This window comes from Myotis davidii, unplaced genomic scaffold (genome assembly GCF_000327345.1).
Source record: "Myotis davidii unplaced genomic scaffold, ASM32734v1 scaffold120, whole genome shotgun sequence".
In the NCBI taxonomy this organism is placed as follows: domain Eukaryota; kingdom Metazoa; phylum Chordata; class Mammalia; order Chiroptera; family Vespertilionidae; genus Myotis; species Myotis davidii.
The window spans coordinates 6,730,015-6,753,783 of record NW_006294778.1 but is presented as its reverse complement, the minus strand read 5'-3'; the positions used below and the strand labels follow the sequence as shown (position 1 = coordinate 6,753,783).

Below are 23,769 nucleotides of genomic sequence, written 5' to 3'. Positions count from 1 at the left end.
AAGAGAACTCCAGTAATCTCAATATAAGAGATCTTTTTATTATCTCTTAAATTTGTTCCATGCACTTTCCAGATTTGGAAATTAGAGAATTGTATGATTTAAGGTGGGGATGACAATTTTTACTTACATGGCTAACTGAATTTAAAACTAGATCATTGTTACTTGATAGAGGTTTGTTTTAATTTGAAATATGTAAGCTATAAAATCTCTTTTCTGTCTTCTTATAGCCCAAGTTTCCATGTAAAGAATGGGACCCAAATTTACCATCATTGTGTCTTCCAAATCCTGAATATTTGGCTCCTGAATATATACTTTCTGTGAGCTGTGAAACAGCCAGTGATATGTACTCTTTAGGAACTGTCATTTATGCTGTATTTAACAAAGGGAAACCTGTATTTGAAATTAACAAGCAAGATATTTATAAGAGTTTCAGTAGGCAGTTGGATCAGGTATTTATCTTTAAATATTTGTTTGCATTAAAAATGTATTAAATGCTGCTTTGATTCTTTTCCCTAAAAATGTATTCAGAAAATTCTGAGATGAAAGTCTTATATATAGTTTGTTTGCATAAAATCAGCTTAGCAAAAGTAATTATCTAATCAGTGAGGATTAGTTAAAGTCTGTTACTACAACTGTAATCGTGACATGTATTTACTAGTCTGAATTTTAAAATATGGTCTAAAAAACTGGGCATTTTGTTTTAGGAATAGAAATAATCAGCTAATAAAGATAAGTGTTTTAATTATCTTGCAGTAATAGAATTAGCAATTTGTTTGAATCTAAAAAAATATTTTTCAGTAAATATTAAGTTTCTTAAATGGACTTGACAACATAAATGCATATCTCTGAATATTTTATATTCATATTTAATATTATCACTCTTTTGAATAGTTGAGTCGTTTAGGATCTAGTTCACTTACAAATATACCTGAGGAAGTCCGTGAACATGTAAAGCTACTGTTAAATGTAACTCCAACTGTAAGACCAGATGCAGATCAAATGACGAAGGTAAGTGAGTACACATGAATTTCTGCCTTAGCCGGAGGAACAGAAAATCTGTGAAAGTAGATAAACTTCAAAACAAGATTTAATCGGATATAGTTCCCAGATAATATCTGTATTCTTTTTTTTAAAATAAATTTTATTGATTTTTTACAGAGAGGAAGGGAGAGAGCTAGAGAGCTAGAAACATCGATGAGAGAGAAACATCAATCAGCTGCCTCCTGCACATCTCCCACTGGGGATATGCCTGCAACCAAGGTACATGCCCTTGACCGGAATTGAACCTGGGACCTTTCAGTCCGCAGGCCGACGCTCTATCCACTCAGCCAAACCAGTTTCGGCTAATATCTGTATTCTTGAATGTATTAAATATTCAGCTTCTTTTACTCCTAAACATTTAAATAATTTATGCATATACCTGTTCTGATATAAAATTAAGATTTCAAAGAAACAACAGTTGTAACATACTTATACTTGCAAAAGTTTTGGACACTCCAACTCTTGTTCACTCATATAAGCATGGCCTTTAATAGATTAATGATGTTCTTTGTACCTCCAACCTATTTTACTTAATATTTCAGTATTTTACTAGTTATGTAAAAAAAAAAAAAAGTTATTCCAGCCAACTCAAAGGTACTGCTTCTGAAAATTTGAACTTGGAAACAAAAATAATTTGTTACTTCCTTATTCTGATTTTCTAAATTAGACTTTTTATGAAATAATCTCAGCATTTTGTTAAATATTCTGAATATTTTTCATCAAATTGTGGCAGTTGCAGATATGAGAAGTACCTTAATATTTATCAAAATAATTTCATTTCCTGTTTTTAGATTCCTTTCTTTGATGATGTTGGTGCAGTAACACTGCAGTATTTTGATACCTTATTCCAAAGAGATAACCTTCAGAAATCACAGTTTTTCAAAGGACTGCCAAAGGTTCTACCAAAATTGCCCAAGGTTTGTTGTTGGTCAGATTCTAATTATAGCCAGGATTTTAGAATTTAAAGTTTACTTTAACTTGCTATAATAACTCTTCCAAAGAAATAAATGTAACTTTGTGACTGTAAAAGACTTCAAACTGAAGCCAGAAGTTTAGTGGACCTTCTTTTGCATTGTTCGAAAATGAAATAGCATAAAATATTAGAAAGATAAATGTCAGAAAAGAAACCCATAATCTGTTATTGTGGAGGTCATTGTATTACCAACACTTAAGGGGATACATTTGTATTGATGCTAGGCCTCTCCAGTTCCTCAATTCTCCCTCTCTGGCTTATTAAACAATGAATGTAATCCTATATAATAAAAGCCTAATATGCTTCGACCAGTCACTATGACGCTCACTGACCACCAGGGGACAGATGCTCTGACCAGTAGGTTAGCTTGCTGCTGGGGTCCGACCGATCGGAACTAGGCGAGACAGGCCGGACATGCCCTGGAGCCCTCCTGCAGTCCCTCCATGGCCTTGATCATGCACCGGTGGGGTCCCTCGGCCTGGCCTGCACCCTCTTGCAATCTGGGACTTCTCGGGGGATGTCAGAGAGCCCATTTTGGCCCAATCCCCGCAGGCCAGGCCGAGGGATTCCACCGGTGAATCTGTGCACCGAGCTTCTAGTATAGTATAAACACTATGAATGCTAAAGAAACCACTGGAAAAATAATAATTTCGGGTTCCAAAATAATGTCCCATGTTTAATCTGTCAGATATTAATTGATATGTACTGCTAGCCCTTTACTTGTTAGATGCTATGGAGAATAAAGAGGAAACAAAAATTTATTCTTGCTCTCAAGGCCTTCATAGTAAGTGTAAATAGGATTAACGTGTGAAGCAATAATTAACAGTATAGGAAAATGTTTAAATTGTGTGGTATGAATCATAAGCAGTGAAGAATTAAGAGGAAAAACATATTCCTGAAGACTAATTGAGGGAAGATTTCCTAAAGGAAGAGTGATTATGTATCCCTTTTTATCTGTCACATTACCAAGTTATGTCTTTGTCCTGCCATAATTGGCAATAGCACCCTATTTTACTGTTAAAAGTGTCCCAATTTCAACCATAAATTATATGGTCACCTTACCCAAAGGAATTGGAGATTTTAAACTATAATTTCAATGTTAGCACTAAAGACGTGAGATAAAATTTAGTTTTATGAAACATTTTTTCCTTTCAGCGTGTCATTGTGCAGAGAATTTTGCCTTGCTTGACTTCAGAATTTGTAAACCCTGACATGGTACCTTTTGTTTTGCCCAATGTCCTAATGATTGCTGAAGAATGCACCAAAGAAGAATATGTCAAATTAATTCTACCTGACCTTGGCCCTGTCTTTAAACAGCAGGAGCCAATACAGGTATGTATATAGATAATTTTCCTATTAGCTGTTATTCAGTAATATTGGTCAACAGTGACTATCATTGAAAACAAGGAATGGATATGTGACTTTTAAAAAACAGGTAAATATAAGAGACTTCTTTTCCGTTGGTCAGCTATTTTGCAAGTTTGAAGTGACCCTAAAATTCCTAAAATTATAATTGAACTCTCCAAGTAAATGTCTGCAGTTCTCTATAAGTTAACATCTCAGAAAATTAATTGTAATGAGATTGTGCATGTGTTATACTGTTCCCATTGGTCTTATTAAAAGTTACAGGTTTGGAAAAGAAGTATATCTTACACTTCTAAGTGTTTTTATTTGTTTTTTGTTTGTTCTGTTAACCAGGGTCTTTCATTTACACAGGTTTATGCCAGTATTTTCTCTTTTATTTTATTGTTTATGAAGAGTTTCATCAGAAAAGGGAAAATACTTATAGCACCCAAAAATAATATGTGTGTGTATTGTAAATGAAAAGCATAGTGTCTGATGTAAACTCTATTACAGTATTTATTTGCCAGATTCAAGATGGTCTTGGATTTCAGAGCAGTAGGGTCATATACCTGGGTTGGAATCTGTCCATTACCTCCTTACTTGAACAAGTCCTTAATCTTTTAAAGCTTCCATTTTGCTCGTTTCCAAAATGAAAGAGGCTTTTGAGAGTAAATGAAATTTTCTGGCACATAGTAAATTATTACTTGCTTTTGCCACTACATGGCAATCGCTTATTAATAAACCATCAGCTACCTGAGTTAATGGTTTTGTGGCAGGCTGTTTGCAATCCTTCCCTTGAAAGAAAGGGAACAGGAGGAGGTCCTTGTGGTAAGGCAGGAGTTCCTGTGGCTAAGGAAAGGGCAGATGAGGGAATGGGGGGCTTTGAGGCAGACTCCCGCAAACACTGTTTAGATATCAGGAGAAAAAATAGCAGAGCCACATGTCCACTAAGCTATGCATTAGTCAATATAGTATCCCAAAGATACCATTTGAATTCTTATTTGCCTCCATTCTTTGGTACTCTTTTTCTCCTTAGTAGTCTAGCTAAAAATTCCTTTTGAAAAATTTTAACCGATCCTTGGCAAAACTAAGTATTCTTCATGAATAGAAGAGGCAGTTTGTTCCTTATAATTTAGGTACATGGTGGCAGCTAGGTCAAAAAATGAACTGAAACATTTCTTTCTAGAATTTTTCCTGACAGTCTTTTTTATCCCTGTACCTTTTCTTCTCTTGAGCTTCATAGAAACCAAGTGACAGAACTTACTGTTGGGGGCCATGTGATTTTGTTGCCCTCAGGCTTTTACTTCTTTACCCAGTTGCTTTCCAGATAGTTGATACTTGTGGGTAAGAGACATATTACTGAAGATTTGTGAGAGGTAGGAAATTAGTCTTTATTTAAATGCCTAAACTGAGAGCAGATGTTAAATATTGTGCTTCCAGAAATGTAAGAGACTTGATATGTATGTTTTTGTCTTCCATGCCCTCAGGCTAGCAACATGGTGAGTGTGAAAATATATAACTTATTCTTTAGAATTTTATTCTTTAGAGTATTCTTTTAATTTTGGGATATATAAAATCATGTAAAAATTCTGGAATTTAATGCATTATTCCCTTTTTCTACACAGATTTTATTAATTTTTTTACAAAAAATGGATTTGCTATTAACCAAAACTCCTCCTGATGAAATAAAGAACAGTGTCCTACCAATGGTTTACAGAGCACTAGAAGCTCCTTCCATTCAGATACAGGTATAATATTTGATTTCTTCCCCCCTTTAGTGATGATTTTGGTTCTTAAAGCAAAAGAAAAAAGTAAAGTACACTTTGGGTTTGAGTCAAATCTTTCATATAAATAACTCAGTAGTATATATTAATCCATTGAATTGCATCATACACTGTTACTAAAATGTACCCACTCTTAACTAATTTATTTTTCTTTGAACACTGCCTTTGAATAACATAAGGGTTGTCACATGGAAGAATTGGTTTGCCCTGCACAACTCAAAAGTAGACCAAAGACCAATTAGTAGCTTCTTCAGAGAGTTACATCTGTCCAGTGTGAGGACAAGTTTATGACTCACAACTGTTTCTTCCAGATCATGTGTACAGTCCTTCAGTTCTGTGACTTGTGATACCACCACTGGAGCTTGGTGATGCTCATACTGTGATCCTTATAAAGTTGTTATCTGCATAAGCCAGTTTCATAGTGCCATGTTCCAGAAACAGTTCAGCCAACAAACAGTCCCATGAGTTCTTCATTAACATGCTTACATGCTTCATAGCAGTAACCCCCCTTTTCTTTCCTATCGATGTCTTCTAATCCCTCAGTTACTTCTGCACCAAAAACTTCTCAGCCCCAGTTGTTTTCCTTTCCTTTTTTTCATCTTATTTCTTTGTCAACGAAGTCCTAACAGATTTGGTTTTTGGTGGGTTTGGGGCATTTTGGTATGGAGGGCCTTATGGGAACCTAGTGAATTTGTCCATTTTGTATGACAGACCATCTTTCTTTCTTTGGGCAGAAGTGAGAGGTTCCTCTTTCTCCTTCACTCCACATCTAATCTAGTCATCTAATGTAAATGCAATGCTTGAGGCTAGAGATGGCACGGAGCCAACCAACCAGTTAGGATAGATTCTACCTTCTAACTTTTCTAGAACCTGCCCCTGCTCTCTTCCACACTATCACAGCCCTAGTTTAGGATTAGGATGCCTTCGAGTCTTACAAGAATTTCTTCAATTCTCCTTTCAGGTCTTAGAGTTTTGCCACTTTATATTACAGCTAAACACAGAACCTTCTAAAATTGTTCTAGAAGTCAGATCTGAGCACTTCTCAGCTTAGAGTATTTATGGTTTTCCAGCTGTCCTCAAGTCAATCCAAGCCCCTATTCCTAGCATGTGAGCCCTCCCTGGGTGGCTCTGTGACCCTCTAGCTTCATCCATTTTTACAAACACCTTAACTATAGGTAGTTCCCCACCATGCCCCCCACTCTGAGCCTTTGCTCAGGCTGTGCTGTCTGCTGGGGATGCCTTTTCTTCTTCAACTACCTGACAGATACCCACATATCTTTGAGAACTCGAATTAGGAATCACTACTCTAGGGAACCTTCTGACTCCCACCCTCCAATGAGTGCTCCCTTCTTTGTGAATCTCTGTTCCTCCGATGGACTTTCACCTGCAAAATCCCTGCATCCTTTCCATCTTCTCCGCTAGGCTGGGCTCTGGTTGTGACTGGGTTCCTTTCTATCACTGGCAGGCTGTACTGGGCTGGATCCACCACAAACCCCAGTAAATGTTAAAGGAATGAAAGCACTCTCGGGGCCGTGACACTCTGTAGGGAGACCTGGTGCGTTGGAGTTAGATGAACTTGAGTTAAACTACAAACACTCCTAGAGCTGCGTGCTCATGGGCAAGTCATTGGAATTCTGAACCTCAATTTCCTCAGCTCTGTCTACCTCTCAATATTCTGTGAAGTAACATGTGAGGTTCCTGGTACAGTGCCTGGCTTACTATAAGGGGTCAAATATGTATCACTCTGGCAGCCAAGAAGCAGAGAAGGAAAAGGTGTCCAGTTAGTGAGCAGAGGGTCAGGAGTGGGATGTAAGGGGGTAGGAATACAAACCTGTGAGACCTCAGTGTGCTTGGGTTTCTAAAACTGCTGGTCACCTGCTCTGTTGTGAGCAGCCAAGTTAGGGGATGGGAGTGAGGGTGACAGATCACAGGTGCCAAGGCCAAGCCAACCCCTGCTGCTGGAATGGACCAGCACCCAGTGACATCACAATCCTGAGTAGTTGCTCTGGCACTGCTAGAGGGAGACCCTCATTTCTCTCCACGGAGCTCTAGGATGTGGATGTGAGAAAGGTGAGGACGAAGGCAGATGGCGACAAGGGACAGCCTGAGCTCCATACCCACGGGCAAGGCTCATGGTGACACTGGAGAGGCAGGAACGCTGTCAGCTCCTGATGCTGGCATTCGGGACACAAGTTCAGCCAATCAGCTGAAGATGAAGCCCAAGAATGTGCACAAGATTAAGGCGCTTATTGTCGACCTGGGCTCGCAGTACTGTAAGTGTGGCTATGCAGGAGAGCCAAGGCCCACCTACTTCATCTCCTCCACGGTGGGCAAGCCCTGCGAGGCAGCTGATGTGGGTGATGCCCACAAGGAGATCTATGTGGGCCACGAGCTGCTCAACATTGAGGTACCCCTGAAGCTGGTTAACCCTCTAAAACACGGCATTGTGGTGGACTGGGACTGTGTCCAGAACATCTGGGAGTACATCTTCGACAAAGCGATGAAGATCCTCCCCGAGGAGCATGCTGTGCTGGTCTCCGACCCCCCACTTAGCCCCAGCAGCAACAGGGAGAAGTATGCGGAGCTCCTGTTTGAGACCTTTGGCATCCCTGCCATGCACGTGACGTCCCAGTCACTGCTGTCCATCTATTCCTACGGCAAGACCACAGGGCTGGTGGTGGAGAGCGGGCACGGTGTCTCGCATGTGGTCCCCATCTCAGAAGGCAATGTGCTGCCAGGCCTGACTGGCCGTGTTGACTATGCGGGGAGCGACCTCACTAACTACCTGCTGCAGCTGCTCATCAAGGCCGGCCACAATTTCACCAAGGACGACCACCTGCACATCCTCGACCACATTAAGAAGATGTGCTGCTACACAGCTTTCCAGCCTGAGGAGGAGCTTGGCCTGGACCTGGAGGAGCTGCGTGTGGACTACGAGCTCCCAGATGGCAAGGTCATCACCATTGGCCATGAGCGCTTCCAGTGCGCCGAGATGCTCTTCAAGCCCACCCTGGTGGGAAGCAGCCAGCCCAGCCTCCCTGCGCTCACAGCCACTTGCCTGGGCCACTGCCAGGAGGCGGGCTTCAAGGAGGAGATGGCCGCAAACGTGCTGCTGTGTGGTGGCTGCACCATGCTGGAGGGCTTCCCTGAGCGCTTCCAGAGGGAGCTGAGCCTCTTGTGCCCTCAGGACAGCCCCGCAGTGGCTGCAGCTTCCGAGAGGAAGACCTCCGTGTGGACCGGTGGCTCCATCCTGGCCTCCCTGCAGGCCTTCCAGCAGCTCTGGGTCAGCAAGGAAGAGTTTGAGGAGAAGGGCAGTACAGCTATCCATACCAAGTGCTGAGCGTGAGCTGACGGGCCAGGCCTCGAACTCAGGCCACACTCTACATTTACAGAATTTCACATAAAAATTTTAACACAATGGCTCTTGTCTAGTCCGGATTTCTTGCTTTAGCCTGATAGCAGAAGGTTCTGGGGAGTTGGGTTTAGAGGTATCAGCACCTTTTGCTCTGTTGCATCTGGAGCAGCAGGGGTGGGAGGTGGTGGGAGGGCTCCTTACTGGCCCCTCCCCTCCTGGAGGTGACATCTCAGAGCCCAGAGTTTGGCTTCCTGTTCCATTAGCGCCTCAGGGTTCAAAACCCAATTCAGCAGACACATTGATAGCTCATCCATGGACCAAGAGGGAAATGAAAGCTCAGATTAAGGACTAACGTGGGTCATGTAGTTAAGTGGTGGGGGGACACTCAAAACCAGGTGTCTGACTTCCTTCTCCTGTTTCTGCCAGATGTGTGTCTGCCCATAGCTTCATCATTGCTTGATTGCCCTGCTCCCTCACTAAACTCCCCTCACTGCCTGCCACCTTCAGAGCTGCAGCCCACAGGTGTGCCTCTCCTGAGTGTGAGGGGCCTTTCCACTTCAGCCAAAATTGCAACTTTTTTTGCAGTCACAAAGTAGAGCCACTGAATCCAGAGGATGTCGGAGGAACCAGAAGGTCCCTTGGAAATCGTGTGGTTCTCTCCCTCCTGTAGAGGTGGGGAAACTGAAGACCAAGAGGGAGGGGGCCATGTCAGCGGATGAGTCCAGGTCTTCTGTCCCAGGTCATGATTATTTCCAGAAGGGCAAACGTGGTTGCTTTACTTTGGGCTGCTATAACAAAATACCACAGACCATGTGGCTTATAAACAATAGAACTTTTATTTCTTAGAGTTCTGCAGACAAAGTCTAAGATTAGGGTGCCAGTAGGGCCAGGTTTTAGTGAAGGCCCTCTTCTGGGTTGCAAACTGCTGACCTCTTGCTGAGTTCTCACATGATGGAAAGGATCTTTTAACTAATTTAAAGAATCAATTTACAAATACCTGTATTAGTGAAGTAAAATGAGTCATTGCTTTTATTTAAGAGAAATGTACTATTCTGGAAGGTTTGATTATAGTTTAGATTATTTACAAGTAAATGAAAATGTCAAATATGTATGTGCCCTTTTCTTATGAAAACATCAAGTAGTTCTTCCCATACTCACAATTTTATTTCATGCTTGGTAACTTAATTTTCTATTCAGAAATGTTCCTTCTGCATTGAAGCTAATTTGTGTAGCAGGCAGGTAGAAAAGCAAACAGTAATTTAGGGTAGTCATTCCTAATTTATTTATAGTCATGCTTTTGTGTCACAAAAGTGATGTTAAAATATCATGTACTTTGCCAAACTTAGTTTTGCTATTCAAATTTTGATTCTATGGCTGGCTACCTGGAAAGAAATTTTGGATTACTATTAAAAGTATAGTTTTTTTTACTTTGGAAAATATATACTTAACTAGGGCTCCTGCGAAATTCGTGCACTCGGAGGCAGGGTTGTCCCTCAGTTCGGCCAGGCCAAGGGATCCCACTGGTGCACGATCGGGACCTGGAGGGACACGGGAGGTTGGCCAGCCAGGGAAGGACCATGGGAGGGCCCCAGGGCGTGTCCGGCCTGTCTTGCTCAGTCCCGATTGGCTGGACCCCAGCAGCAAGCTAACCCCTACCAGTCAGAGCGTCTGCCCGCTGGTGGCCAGTGCACATTGTAGCAAGCGGTTGAGCGGCCTTAGTATATCATTAGCATATTACACTTTGATTGGTTGAACAGATGACCAGATGACCGGTCATTCTGCTTTCAGTCGATTTGCATATTAGGCTTTTATTATATAGGATAAGTGTTTAGTCACCAGTCCAATTAACTTGCATCAAACCTTGCTTGGGAAGAGTCTGATAAAGTTAAAGCCTGTCTTAGCTTTGGGAGATTTCTAGAGCAAGAGCAAGAAACAAAAATCTTTTCCTCAAGCTTTATGAAGGTACGCAGCTGGAAAGGAACTTCTGAAATTCATTTTTGGAGTGATATTTTTAAAGTAGAAGTTTGATGTATTTAACAGACTAGAGAGAGATTAGAAATACATTTGGAAAAGTAGGAGATGGTTAACAAAAGTTAGGGTCCTTAGCGGCATTAATAGAAATCTTTATCTGTACCACTTTTCTTACATTATTTACCTTAACATTAAACATAGAAGCTATGTTCATTCTCCTCTCCCCACCACCAATTACAGAAAAAGTATAAATACGAGGCAGAAGTTCCGGAGAATGTGCTAATCCTGTTCTTGGGTTCTTCATCCTGTCTCCTCCTATGGAGAGAGCTCTCCTCTCCTTTTGCTAAGTGATTATAATTCAAGATTTGCCTCTTTGTAACCTACTGCTAGATTAACATTATAGTTCTCTTTTTTTCTCCCCTCCCTTTATCAATTAAAGACTGGTCTTCCTTAAGAAGGTACCCTTTGATAACGAGCAGTTTCTCACTGATTACTCACCCTTGTTAATTGTCTCCCACCTGTAGAAAATGGGTCCTTAAATGTAACTTGAATTTCTTATCCTCAGTGATGCCACCCATGTAATTATTATAGTTCTGAGTGGATATAAACATATAACTCTATTTGCCTTTTGAAAATCTGGGAATAAGTTAAAGTACATAAAATGCTTCCCAGTATTTTGATAACAGATTCTTAGTAGTTAACTTGTTTCTGTCTGCTAACTACAAATGAATGTGTTTGTTTAACAAGTATTGTCAAAAACTCCTCCTCTGATACACATTTATACTTCCATTTTCTTTAGTAATCCCTCTGCTATGCTTTGCTACAAGGATCATTCTGGCCCTTCTAAGGTATCTGAGCTCTTCTTCAGCCAGTTAGTTCTCAGCCATTTTTGTTCTTTGCCTTATCTCACTTAGTCCACTTATCCTCAGTCATCTTCCTTTTCCCCATTATCCTCAGAGTTCCCAGTTCCAATTATTTACACTGTGGCATGGCATTAGTTAACAAGAATGTTTTAAGCCCTGACCGGTTTGGCTCAGTGGATAGAGCGTCGGCCTGCAGACTGAAGGGTCCCAGGTTCGATTCCGGTCAAGGGCATGTACTTTGGTTGCGGGCACATCCCCAGTAAGGAGTGTGCAGGAGGCAGCTGAATTGATGTTTCTCATCAATGTTTCTTACTCTCTATCCCTCTCCCTTCCTCTCTGTAAAAAATCAATAAAATATATTAAAAAAAATAATGTTTTAAATAACTTTTACTTGTTTCTATGAGTTATACTTGCTAATGTTTTAGAATTTGAAAGTACTTAAAAATATAAAGAAAATTAAAATCTCTCAGAGATGCCTACAGTTAACATTTCTAGTGTTATCCTAAGCCTGTAGACAGACACATGTACATACACATTTTAAAAATTGGGACTATATAATAGTGTCTTACTGCATTTTCTCCCCAATATTATTAAACAATCTTTTAAAATATATTTTAGAAAATGTTTATATTTCATTCCATCATATGGATATATGTAGCAGTTAAGAAATTCCTTATTTTGGGGGGCAGGAGGTAGCGGGGTAAGAGATCAACCAAAGGACTTGTATGCATGCATAAAAGCATAACCAATGGACATAAGACACTGGGGGATAGGGGAGGCTAGGGGACTGTCTTGGGCGGGGGAGAAAATGGACATATATGTAATACCCTTTGTAATAAAAAATTAAAAAAAAAAGAAATCAAAAGTTGGTGGGGGGGAAAGTATGAGATCTTGAAAATATTAAAAGAAGTTATCACTGAAAAAAAAAAGAAATTCCTTATTTAAGAGGAATAGTTTTACATGACTTTGTTTTTAATTTCTTGTCTTTGTGAAAGATAGCAAAACTTAGGTATTCCGAAGTTTTCTGTTTTTAAAAATTAATGAAGAATTCTGTTATCAGGGAAAGAAATTAGGAATGAGACCAGGGAATTGTGGTATCAGATGCTAGTTGTAGGACCTAGTATAATTTTGAGTAAGGTCTTCTGAGCCTGTTTTCTCATCTGTAAAATTGAAAACTGAAAATAACTATTCTTTCAAATAGTACTGAAAGGACAAAATGATGTAATGTACATAAAAGTTTATTTCAAACTATGTGACAAATTAGCCATGCAAATGCAAAATATTTTCTAATATGTGAGAAAAAAGACAAGTCCTTAAGACTGATCCAATTAATTTTCTTAATAGGAACTCTGTCTAAACATCATTCCAACCTTTGCAAATCTTATAGACTACCCATCCATGAAAAATGCTTTGATACCAAGAATTAAAAATGCATGTCTACAAACTTCTTCCCTTGCTGTAAGTAATTGCGTATTAATTTTTGCTTTTCTTTTCTCATTTTAAATAATTTTATTATTGTATAATAACCCTTTTATAGTGTTCATGTATTTTGTCTTGGCTATAGGTAATTGCAAAAGTACTATAAAAGTGAGCAGTATCTATAATTTCCCGATGTATAATTTTACAGTAGTACGTCCCTGATCTTATTCATTATCCCCTAATTTTGAGTGCTTTAATAAGAAATTTGAGTACTTTTTTTCTTAATCCTTTTCTGCTTTAATTTATTATTTTAATGGTAGTTTTAAAGTAATCATGAGAGTTTAACTTGGTGTATAAGCCTAAACACTTTTTGAATGACTTCCTTTTATAAACTGCCTTTATTTTTAGTCATCTATTCTAAATATTTTTATGCCTCACTTATTGGCTTACTTTCAAAAAAGAGTAAAGGGTACAATAAAATATAAATTAATCAGAGTATCAATGGGGAAAATAGTTGTGCTAAAAAGTCTAGAAAAGGGGTGGGCAAACTTTTTGACTCGAGGGCCACAATGGGTTCTTAAACTGGACGGGAGGGCCGGAACAAAAGCATGGATGGAGTGTTTGTGTGAACTAATATAAATTCAAAGTAAACATCATTACATAAAAGGGTACGGTCTTTTTTTTCAATAGTTTTATTCATTTCAAACGGGCCGGATCCGGCCCGCGGGCCGTAGTTTGCCCACGGCTGGTCTAGAGTAAGGGTGGTTATCTCCTTGAATACAGAATTTTAATACCAAGTTATTTGGTAGTCAGGGTGGTAGGATAAATAAAAGTTCTCGTGATCTCATATTGGAGGCAATAAATGTGCCCAACCTTTTCCCTAACTCTGAATCATAAGAATTATCTCATTGATATTTCTTTATAGAAGTAACATTAAATTCTCTTTTCGCCGCAAATACCAGCTTTAGAAAAAAGAGAGAAATGTTCTTCCTTCACCTGGTCAGTTCTTATTTTGATGTTTAATAATGGCCATAGCATTAAATTTGCATTTAGGAAAGATAGTTCTTTGGAGAGCTCATCAATTTTGGGGGGTTGAAATGTGAATTTAAATAAAAGTAAATATAGCTTAATAGATTTATAGGCAAGATAAGTTTAAATGATAAAAAATTTTACCTTATAGCCATCTAATCCATTTTAGTTCATGTATTTTTGTTTTATTTATTTTTGTTTTTCTGTTTGGTAGAAAGACTCTGAGATGAAAAACAACACTAAAGTAGGAAAAAAATATAATTGTTTACTGAAATGAACTTGTATGAAATGAAGTAAAAAAACATGAGTTCTTATTCTGACTCTGCTACTAATTCTTGTACTCTTAGGCACGTCACTGTACCTCTCTGAGTGTCTGTCTTCATCAACATTAAAAGAATTTGAAATGCAGTCCATTTCTCTGAAATTTTCTAATTTTAAGATTCAATTTTCAGACTACATGGTAGTAAGATATGCTTAAAACTCAGTTTTCAAAATGCCCTTTTAAAAATCACATAGTATTTTATGGCAGCATACATGTTGTTAAAATAGATTTTCTAGTTGAGTTCTAACTACATATGCAGTCAGGTGGGAAGCCTGGGTACTTAAATAATCTGTAATGCCCGGGGATGTTTATATCCCCTTTAAACATGCCAACTGATCCCTTAAAGGCCTGCTGTTTATAAGGAATTATAATGAATGGATTTAGAACAGTAACTGAAATGGATTTGCATTTTATATTATCACACTTAGTGCTCTTACCTTCACAGTGGCAAATGTGAATGCTTGAATTGCATTCATAGACATAGACGTCTAAGGTTTAAATATGCTAGGAAATTCCTGAAATATGAATCATGAGTTAAAATTATATTTTAATAGTTTCCTGAAAATGAAGAAATAAATCAATGCAGAGATAGATAAAATACTCCAAGAACTCTATTTCTTCATGACTCACCTGACTAATATTTTATATATCATGAAAGAAAATAAAAGTAAACTTTTTTTAGTTCATATGTCTTTGTGTATATCTGTACACATACGTACATATATTAAGAATGCAGCAATTCCTGTTATTAAACTAAGAGCAAGTTTAGCCTTTAGATAGAATTTTGAATTTATAAAATCCCTTGTGTTTGGGTTTCAGAAAACAATTACATATCATTTTTCAGAAAAATATTTTCATCTTTCTTGCAGAAATAGTGCTTTTTAAATTAAACTGTTTTCTGCTGTTCTTAGTTTACTTCTTTTTTATTTTTAATAAATGGAGTTTTATTGATAAGATCCTGGCTCAGAGTATTCTAATAGAGTGTGAAATATTTACCAAAATAAGTGAATGATAGAATTTTTATAAAAGAGTTCCTGAATATCAAATTTTAATAACTGTATTAAAAATATACTTAGAAACAGAAAATTTTATGTAGGACAAATACGATTGTCTTTGCATGTTGTTAAAATATTTAGTTAAAGAATGTATTGAACCTGAGTTACAGAAAAATACTGGAAGCCCAGTAAAATTGATTACTTGGTGGGAGAATGTAGTCCTTTTTATGACTCAGATGCCCCAAAGAAATGGTCTTAGTACAGTAAACACATATACTAGTAGTAAAGCTTCTTAAGTCCTAATTCACTTTATTTAAAATGATACAAAACTGAAGTCAATCCATACCTTTAGCTAACTAGTATCCTGGTAAAGCCATCATAAATTTTTTCTGAAACAAGTCAGGGGAGTTAGTAAATATGTGAATTTCTTATATTAATAAAGGATGAGAACTTTTAAACCTACTTTTATTCTTGAGTTATTTTTAACATACCTATATGAAGATTAAATACTTAAATATTTTGTTCTATATCACAAAGACTTTAAATGACTAATTCAATTTACCTCTTTTAATAGGTTCGTGTAAATTCATTAGTATGCTTAGGAAAGATTTTGGAATACTTGGATAAGTGGTTTGTACTTGATGATATCCTGCCCTTCTTACAACAAATTCCATCCAAGGAACCGGCAGTCCTCATGGGGATTTTAGGTAGCTGAAAACTTACTGTCATTTGATACTACTTTATCATTTTACAGTCATGCAAATACATTTTTCACTCTATAGGACCATTGTACTCTACTTTCACATATATAGCATTCAGTAATTGGAGAATGATGGGATAAATGCCATGATATAACTTTTCTTTGTGTTAATTTTAGCAAAAGCAATAGAACCTTGAAATTTACAAAGGAATAAGACATTTGGGAAGTCTAACTTCACAAATACCACGATAGAATATAGTTTGCCCTGTAAAATGGTACTAAAAAAGAGAGGCAAACAAAGCTACTTGAAATACTGATACTAGTCTTACTAGTCCTAATGTTTTTTTGGTACCCAATTTGTAAGAGGCGCTATGCTAACTATTTTCTCTGCATTATCATATTTTGTACTTTCCAAAATCCAATGAGATATAGATACTATTATTTCTGTTTTACAATAGTAAACTGAGGCTCAGAAGTGAAGTAAGTTCTCAAAGAATACACAACTGATAAGTGATGGAGCTAGTTTGGTTTTTTGTTTGTTTTAAATTCTCACCTGAGGATATTTTTTCCATTGATATTTAGAGAGTGTAGAAGGAAAGGAGGAGGGAGAGAGAGAGAGAAGAACATGGGGAGACAACACATCAATGGGTTGCCTCACACACGGCCCCGACTGGGGCTGGGGATTGAACCTGGAACCCAGGTACATGTTTTTTTGTTTTTTTTTTTTTAAATATATTTTACTGATTTTTTACAGAGAGGAAGGGAGAGGGATAGAGAGTTAAAAACATTGATGAGAGAGAAACACCAATCAGCTGCCTCCTGCACGGTCCCCACTGGGGGGATGTGCCCGCAACCAAGGTACATGCCCTTGACCGGAATCGAACCTGGGACCCTTGAGTCCGCAGGCCAACGTTCTATCCACTGAGCCAAACTGGTCAGGGACAGGTACATGTTTTTGACTGGGAATCCAACCTGTGAACCTTCAGTGCTTCAGATGACACTCTAATCACTGAGCAACACCAGCCAGGGTTGGTTTTTAATTTAGATATGTTTAAATCTTAAGCACTGTTTCTCTGCTAAGTGATGTGCTGATAAAGCACATTAGCCTTATGGCATGTTTTATTCTATCAGCATAATTACAGATTACTATGTCAAGAACTCTGAAATTGTTTGTGAACAGTTAGAGTTATGAGAGTCCAGTCTGGAAATGCTGGAGGTCTACTCTACTAAGAGAAGCAGACATAATTATGAAATCACAAAAACAATTAAAAGTTCACTTGTTACTAAATTGAAGTTCGTTGTTAATTTTGAAGAAAAACTATATTACTCAGCCATGTATTTTTAACACCTGTAATAGTGTCTGGTCTATAGAAAGCCCTCAGTAAATATTTGCAAGAATGGTCAGCAAGTAATTTATTGTGGACCTCTGGAAACTTAGCACTTTTGGGATATAGTATGAAACTTGTGAACTCAAAGAAATTAGTCTTCTTGAGAAGGTGTTTGTAATAGTGGAAAGAGCCCTAGTCCCAATCTGTTTCTTCATCTATCAAATGAGGATGAAAATAACATCATTATAAGTGGAGTCCTGTGAGAATTCAGGGAGAAAACTGAAGAGAAAGTAATTAACATAGTGCCTAACAAACAAGCATTCAGTCCATTCACAATGAAGTTATTCTTTCAGTATATAAGTAAAGTGTACATTAACAGAATAATAGGAGATGGTGTGCTACTAGTTTTGGATTATATGCAAAATTCTTACAACACAAAAACATTAGAGAATGAGGCGTAAATATGCTCTATTGACCAAATGCAGGGTTTGTGAGTAGTTGTAACCAGTAGTCTTGAAGGCCCAGTAAATTGGTGAGACAATGGAGGAGGGTTGTGTGGAGATGAATTAAATTATTAAGGTTCAAACATGTTGAGCGTCATTGGTTAAAGATGTGAGTAAATGTGTAGGAGCTCTACCTATACACTTTGAAGTAGATGTCTGTACTTGAGTGAGAGGTCTGAAATATATCAGGAATCCCGCTACTTCTTCTGTGGTCAAGGGGTAGCTGCAGCTCCTGCCACTGGCCCTAGGGGTGCACTGTAAGAACTGTACCTAGTTCTGATAGACTTTTAATGTTATGCTGTTATTACATGTGCTCTTAAACCAAAGACTATAGGATAAATATGTCCTGGTGTTTAAATCTAAACTGATGACAAAGCTGAAATCATTCTATATGCCATATGTAAGAGCATCCTCATCCTAAGCACTGAGAAGGAAACATTTGTAGCTAAACTGATTGTCAAGAGATTTCATGTAGATAAGCTGTTTTCCTGATTTCTATTAATTAGTGGTATTGAATTATAAAATTTTCTTATTTTCTATCAGGCATTTACAAATGTACTTTTACTCATAAGAAGTTGGGAATCACCAAAGAGCAGCTGGCTGGGAAAGTACTGCCTCATCTGATTCCTCTGAGTATTGAAAATAATCTTAATCTCAACCAGGTAGGAGGAGTTTTGTGCTTCATTCACTTTATTCAGCTTACTGTGTTTTGGCATTAAATATCCTACCTAATAAAAGGTAATATGCAAATTGACCATCACTCCAACATACAAGATGGCCACCCCCATGTGGACACAAGATAGCCGCCACAAGATTGCCGGCAGGTGAGGGCAGTTGTGGGCGATCAGGCCTGTAGGGGAGGACAGTTGGGAGGGACCAGGCCTGAAAGGGAGGGCAGTTGGGGGCAATCAGGCCTGCAGGGAAGGGCTTTTGGGGGAAACCCAGCCCTGTAAGGGAGGGCAGCTGGGGGGATCCTGGTCTGCAGGGGAGGGGAGCTGGGGGGACCCAGGCCTGCAGGGGAGGGCAGTTATCGGTGATCAGACTGGCAGGAGGGCAGTTAGGGGCAATTGGGCCAGCAGGGGAGCAGTTAGGTGTCGATCAGGCTGGCAGAGGAGTGGTTAGGGGCAATCAGGCAGGTAGGCAGGTGAGCAGTTGGGAGCCAGCAGTCCTGGATTGTGAAAGGGATGTCTGACTGCCCCTTTAGGCCTGATCCCACTGGGCAGTCAGACATCCCTTGAGGGGTACCCGATTAGAGATGGTGCAGGCTGGGCTGAGGGACACCCCTCCCCCGCACGAATTTTGTGCACCAGGCCGTACATATTTGTATTAGTAAAACAAGGAAAACTGTGTCACAGAGTTAAGTGAAAGCTTGTGGGTTTGAAGTAAGGGGTATGTGAGGTGGAAGGCTGGATTATTGGAAGCTTCATTGGGAGATAGTAAATGAGCAGAATGTTGAAAGATGTATAGGATTTGGGGCTACTTTACATTTGGGGCTGGGAAGTAGACATGAACAAAGAAATATTAATATAATGTGTCTGGGGTACGTATTCATTATTACTCCATAGCAAGTCACCATAAACTTGATGGTTTAAAACAACAGGCACTTATCTCACAGTTTCTGTGGGTCGGCCAAACCAGAGCCTGGGTTCTCTGCTCAGATTCTCTTAGTTCTGCCATCAAAGGCTAGGTCTCACCTGAAGGCTCGGCTGGTGTAAGGATCTGCTCATTACATGGCTGTTGATAGGATTCAGTTCGTTTTGGGCTGTTGGACTGAGGGCCTCAGTCGCTAGCTCTCTGTTAGATGGATGCAACTGTTAATTCCTTGCTTCATGGATCTCTGCAACATGGAAACTTGTTTTATCAAAGCCAGAAAGAGAGGGAATCTGCTAGGAAGATGGAAATTACAGTCTTATAAAGGAATCAAGGAAATGACATTCCATTACCTTTGCCGTGCTCTGTTGGTTGCAGGCAGATCACAGGTCCTGTCAATGTTCAAAGACAGGGGCCCGAAGGCATGAGTAGCAGAATGAAATGACAGGGAACAATTCTATCCTATGTGCCACTGGGAATGAAGAATTTAATTTGAACGAAGATACCTATAATACAATAGGGGAGTAGTGATATGATGAATTAGTCTAGAATAGGTATGTTTTAGATATTCAAACTTTCAAAGTATGATAAATGTTTGAGCAAAGGGGTAATGTGTTCAAAGAGTATTATAAAATTGCCTCTCTGCATACCTTTATCACTGTAGTTATCACAGTATGTACTTATGTGCCTGATTGTCCTGGAAGGCGGGTTTTTATAGCTTATTCTTCAATATATCTTCAGCAGTTAGTGCAGTGCCAGAAACAAAAATATTTATTAAGAGAAAATTTGAGATACAAAGTAATGGCATAGTTTGTTCACCACAGAACTAATGGTTAATGGAAAAGACTGGGAAATATTACTGTTAAACTGAGTTCAGAAATGGATAGGCAGGCAAGATTCGGAATTAAGGACTGAAAGTGAATTAGAGCAAAGCTGGGAGTTAATCAAGAGAGCTTTGGGCATAAGGGGACAGTGCTGAGTGAATGGAATTTTGGAATTAGAAAAATATATGACATGAATCAGACCCCAAATTTCATTGAAGTGGTAGGGTAAGCCTCTGAAAGTTTGTGTTCCTAGATTCTTAGTTTTGGGCTTTGTTACATGGCGAAGTGGGGGGTCCTTTTCCCCACTGGGTGCTGGGGGTGTAGTTTTAGAGTATCTTGAGAAAAGAATTTTCTAAGACTTGCACAGGAGAATGAGTGGTTTTTATTTGCCTGGAATTACATCTCTAGATTTCCAAGGTACCATTCCCCTTAGTCCAGTCATAAAAGATATATAGCTGGGGTTTCAGTAAAGCTAAAGGCAAAGCCAGTGTCCAGAGTTTTCTTTCCATGTTGGAGCTGGGCCCAGTTCAGCATCAGACTAGTTGCAGTCCATTAGTCCATTGTGTGGGGGGGTTTACATGGCCGTGGGCCATGTGGGTGAGTGCAAGGGAGCTCCACAAGCCCAGAGTCATATAAGTCCCAAGAGCATAAGAGAGCAAGCTTCTTTGTTCAGAGAATTAAGTATCCCAAATTTTTACGCCCTTGCAGTGGCCACCCCCATTCTGGCCGGCCACCTCTGTCCCTAAGTGCGATTGATAGCAAGCACCTTCGCTAGTCCCCTCAGCTTTACTGGGTATGTATATATCTTCCCTTTGTTGGACCCCTGGGAGGGTAAAGTTGTAGTTTCCTGGTAAAGCTGCCTAAATGACATACTTGTAATATCTGGCTTCCACTTGCTCCTTTCCTATTATTAATAACTAGGTTAATTACAGCCGTCTCAGCTTATTAAGTTTCTTTGTATCTTGGATAACACGGTTGAGGTTATGATTGGCAAAAAAGGGACAAAGTGAATGTTGAGGAAAAATTAGGATGCTCATATGTCCAAAATAGTCTTCAACTTTGGGTTATTTCTGTTCTTATATTTATTATTTAAAATATTCCCAAATGCTTGTTTTAGGATATATAATTTCATTTGAAATGTGGTGTTAGATTTGTTCAGGTTTATGGTTGATTTTTTTAGGGGCCTATTTTCATCAACAGAAATATTTTGATTCATACCTTATGGCATTTTACAATAGTTAGTGGTCTAACTTAGAGTGCTCGCTTTTCTGTATATTTTATGGATAGAGTTCCTAATTCAAGACTCTTTTGTCAGTTCTGATGTAAAATAATCTAAGTATATTATGCATTATGTGAAAACGATAAAGTAACTTAGGAAAATACATATTTAGCATTTGATGGAAAAACAGGAAATTTCACACAGCAATTAAAACACAATCACAACTGTGTTTGGGAGGGTTTCAAAGACTGCTCCAGATACAGTGATTCCCTAGGACAGCGGTTCTCAACTTGTGGGTCGCGACCCCTTTGGCGGTCAAAGGACCCTTTCACAGGGGTCGCCTAAGACCATCCTACATATCAGGTATTTACATTACGATTCATAACAGTAGCAACATTACAGTTATGGAGTAGCTACGAAAATAATTTTATGGTTGGGTCACAACATAAGGAACTATATTTAAAGGTCCAGAAGGTTGAGAACCACTGCCCTAGGAGGACTCAGGCCTCAGCATAAAATTGTATTCATGGGTGATTCCTTTCTCTCTCTCTAACTTTCTTCTTCTCTCTCCTCCTCCTCCTCCTCCTCCTCCTCCTTCTCTTTCTCTTTATCATCCTCACCCAAGGAGTGAGGATATTTTCCCCATTGCTTTTCAGATCCAATGAAGGGAGGGAAGGAGAGAGAGAAATATCTATGTGAGAGAGAGATACATCGATTGGTTGCCTCCTGCATGTGCCCTGACTAGGGGCAAGGAGCAAACTGCCACCCACTGAACCACTCTGGCCAGAGTGAATGGGTGATTTCTTATGGTAAAAGATTATAAAGCAAAATCAGCAAAGGGAGAAGGCAAAGTAGGGGCTGGGGGTCAGGCTCAAGCTTCCAGAGACATCTGCTGGAGCCACAAAAGGATGCACTTAATTTTCCCTGGTAATGAGTTGTGAAGGTATGTGTGAAATGTTGCCAACCAGAGAAGCTCATTCGATTCAGTGCCTGGAGATTTTTATTGGGAGCTGATCAATAGCACCCTTTGCCTGTCATGTACTCAAGTTCAGACTCGCAGAAGAAAAGCAGATGTTTAGCATAAAACATATTCTTTGTGCAGTTAGGCTCAGTTTGCCACTATCATCAGTTAATGGGGGAACCTGCTAAGTTCCTGGACACCAGCCAAAGGTGAACCTCGTAAGCAGGCCTTTCCAGGAGAGCAGTGCAGGCCTGTGTTAACTCTTGCACCAACTACATGCAATGTGGATGACTGTCAGAACATAATGCTGAGCAAATGAAGGTAGACATAGAAGATTGAAAAAACAGCCAAAACTACATGCTAGAAGCCAGACTAGTGTTTACTCACAGGGTGTGTGTAGGCTGGGCAGTAAATGACTAGAAGAGAGCAGAAGGAATCTCTGGGGGGCTGCCAATGTTCTGTTTCTTCATATGGCTCCTGGTTAAGTTCAGTTTGTGAATTTTTTGAGATGTGCACTTATATGTATGTTTTTCTGTTAGTATGTTATACTTCATTAAAAAGTTCTAAAAACTAATTAGCAGAGAGTCGGTCATAGTAAGGAAACATGCCTTTTGTTACTCTCCTGGTAAGACAAAGGATAAAGGGATGGTAGAGCATGGTGAGAGGCAATGCAATGTAGAAAAGAGCTAAGCTTTGGAGACACAGTATGAATTCTACTTATGCCATGTAAGTTATTTAATATCTCTGAGTAAGTTACCTGAGGACATGCTTATTGATTTTAGAGAGAGGGGAAGTGAGAGAGACATCAATGTGAGAGGGAAACAGGATTGGTTGCCTCCTGTCTGTGCCCTGACCAGAGATTGGACCTGAAACCTTTTCAGTATAGGGGCCAATTCTTTTTTTTTTTTTTTTTTTTTACAGAGAGGAAGGGAGAGGGATAGAGAGTTAGAAACATCGATGAGAGAGAAACATCGATCAGCTGCCTCCTGCACACCTCCTACTGGGGATGTGCCTGCAACCAAGGTACATGCCCTTGACCGGAATCGAACCCGGGACCTCTCAGTCTGCAGGCCGACACTCTATCCACTGAGCCAAACCGGTTTTGGCCAGTAGAGGGGCCAATTCTCCAACCAGCTGAGCCACACCAGCCAGGGCATTTGGTTTCTCTCTTGCTGAGCCTGAGTTTCCTCATTTATAAAATAGAAATGTTAATAAGTCAACTTTGAAGGGTTGTGAGGATTAATGAAATATTTTACCAGTATGTATAAGCACTCAGCACAAAGATGTAGTTATGAGATTTGGAGAGGGGAAGAAAGCATCTAGATTTTTCCTATAATATATGGTATCCTCCTATATAATAAAAGGGTAATATGCAAATTGACCAAACGGTGGAATGATCAGTTGCTATGATGCACACTGACCACCAGGGGGCAGACACTCAATGCAGAAGCTGCCCCCTGGTGGTCAGTGTGCTCCCACAGGGAGAGTGCCACTCACCCAGAAGCCAGGCCGATGGCTGGCAACAGCAGCGGTGGTGCCTGGAGCCTC

The 23,769-nt window shown here is 39.4% G+C and overlaps 2 protein-coding genes across 4 annotated transcripts in view; both read left to right on the top strand.

Moving 5' to 3' along the window:
- The window catches only part of SCYL2 (SCY1-like, kinase-like 2), a 56,133-nt gene that overhangs the window by 22,957 nt on the left and 9,407 nt on the right, over positions 1-23,769 (top strand). For 2 of the 3 annotated variants that reach the window (XM_015567605.1, XM_006769379.2), the window contains 9 exons: positions 228-449; positions 892-1,008; positions 1,833-1,958; positions 3,170-3,346; positions 4,846-4,857; positions 4,984-5,106; positions 12,676-12,789; positions 15,671-15,803; positions 18,171-18,289. In XM_015567605.1, coding sequence (XP_015423091.1) covers positions 228-449; positions 892-1,008; positions 1,833-1,958; positions 3,170-3,346; positions 4,846-4,857; positions 4,984-5,106; positions 12,676-12,789; positions 15,671-15,803; positions 18,171-18,289 — 1,143 coding nt within the window. The remainder of the gene's footprint in view (positions 1-227; positions 450-891; positions 1,009-1,832; positions 1,959-3,169; positions 3,347-4,845; positions 4,858-4,983; positions 5,107-12,675; positions 12,790-15,670; positions 15,804-18,170; positions 18,290-23,769) is intronic. The other variant, XM_015567606.1, reaches the window with a different exon arrangement.
- LOC102758198 (actin-like protein 7B) lies at positions 5,393-9,562 on the top strand. Its single transcript, XM_015567607.1, has one exon. It carries the CDS (start codon positions 7,229-7,231, stop codon positions 8,480-8,482), a length of 1,254 nt encoding a protein of 417 aa, XP_015423093.1. The 5' UTR covers positions 5,393-7,228; the 3' UTR covers positions 8,483-9,562.

Bases quoted from the DNA above. Each gene is read 5' to 3' on its own strand.
- LOC102758198 (XM_015567607.1), top strand. From the start codon at position 7,229: ATGGCGACAAGGGACAGCCTGAGCTCCATACCCACGGGCAAGGCTCAT.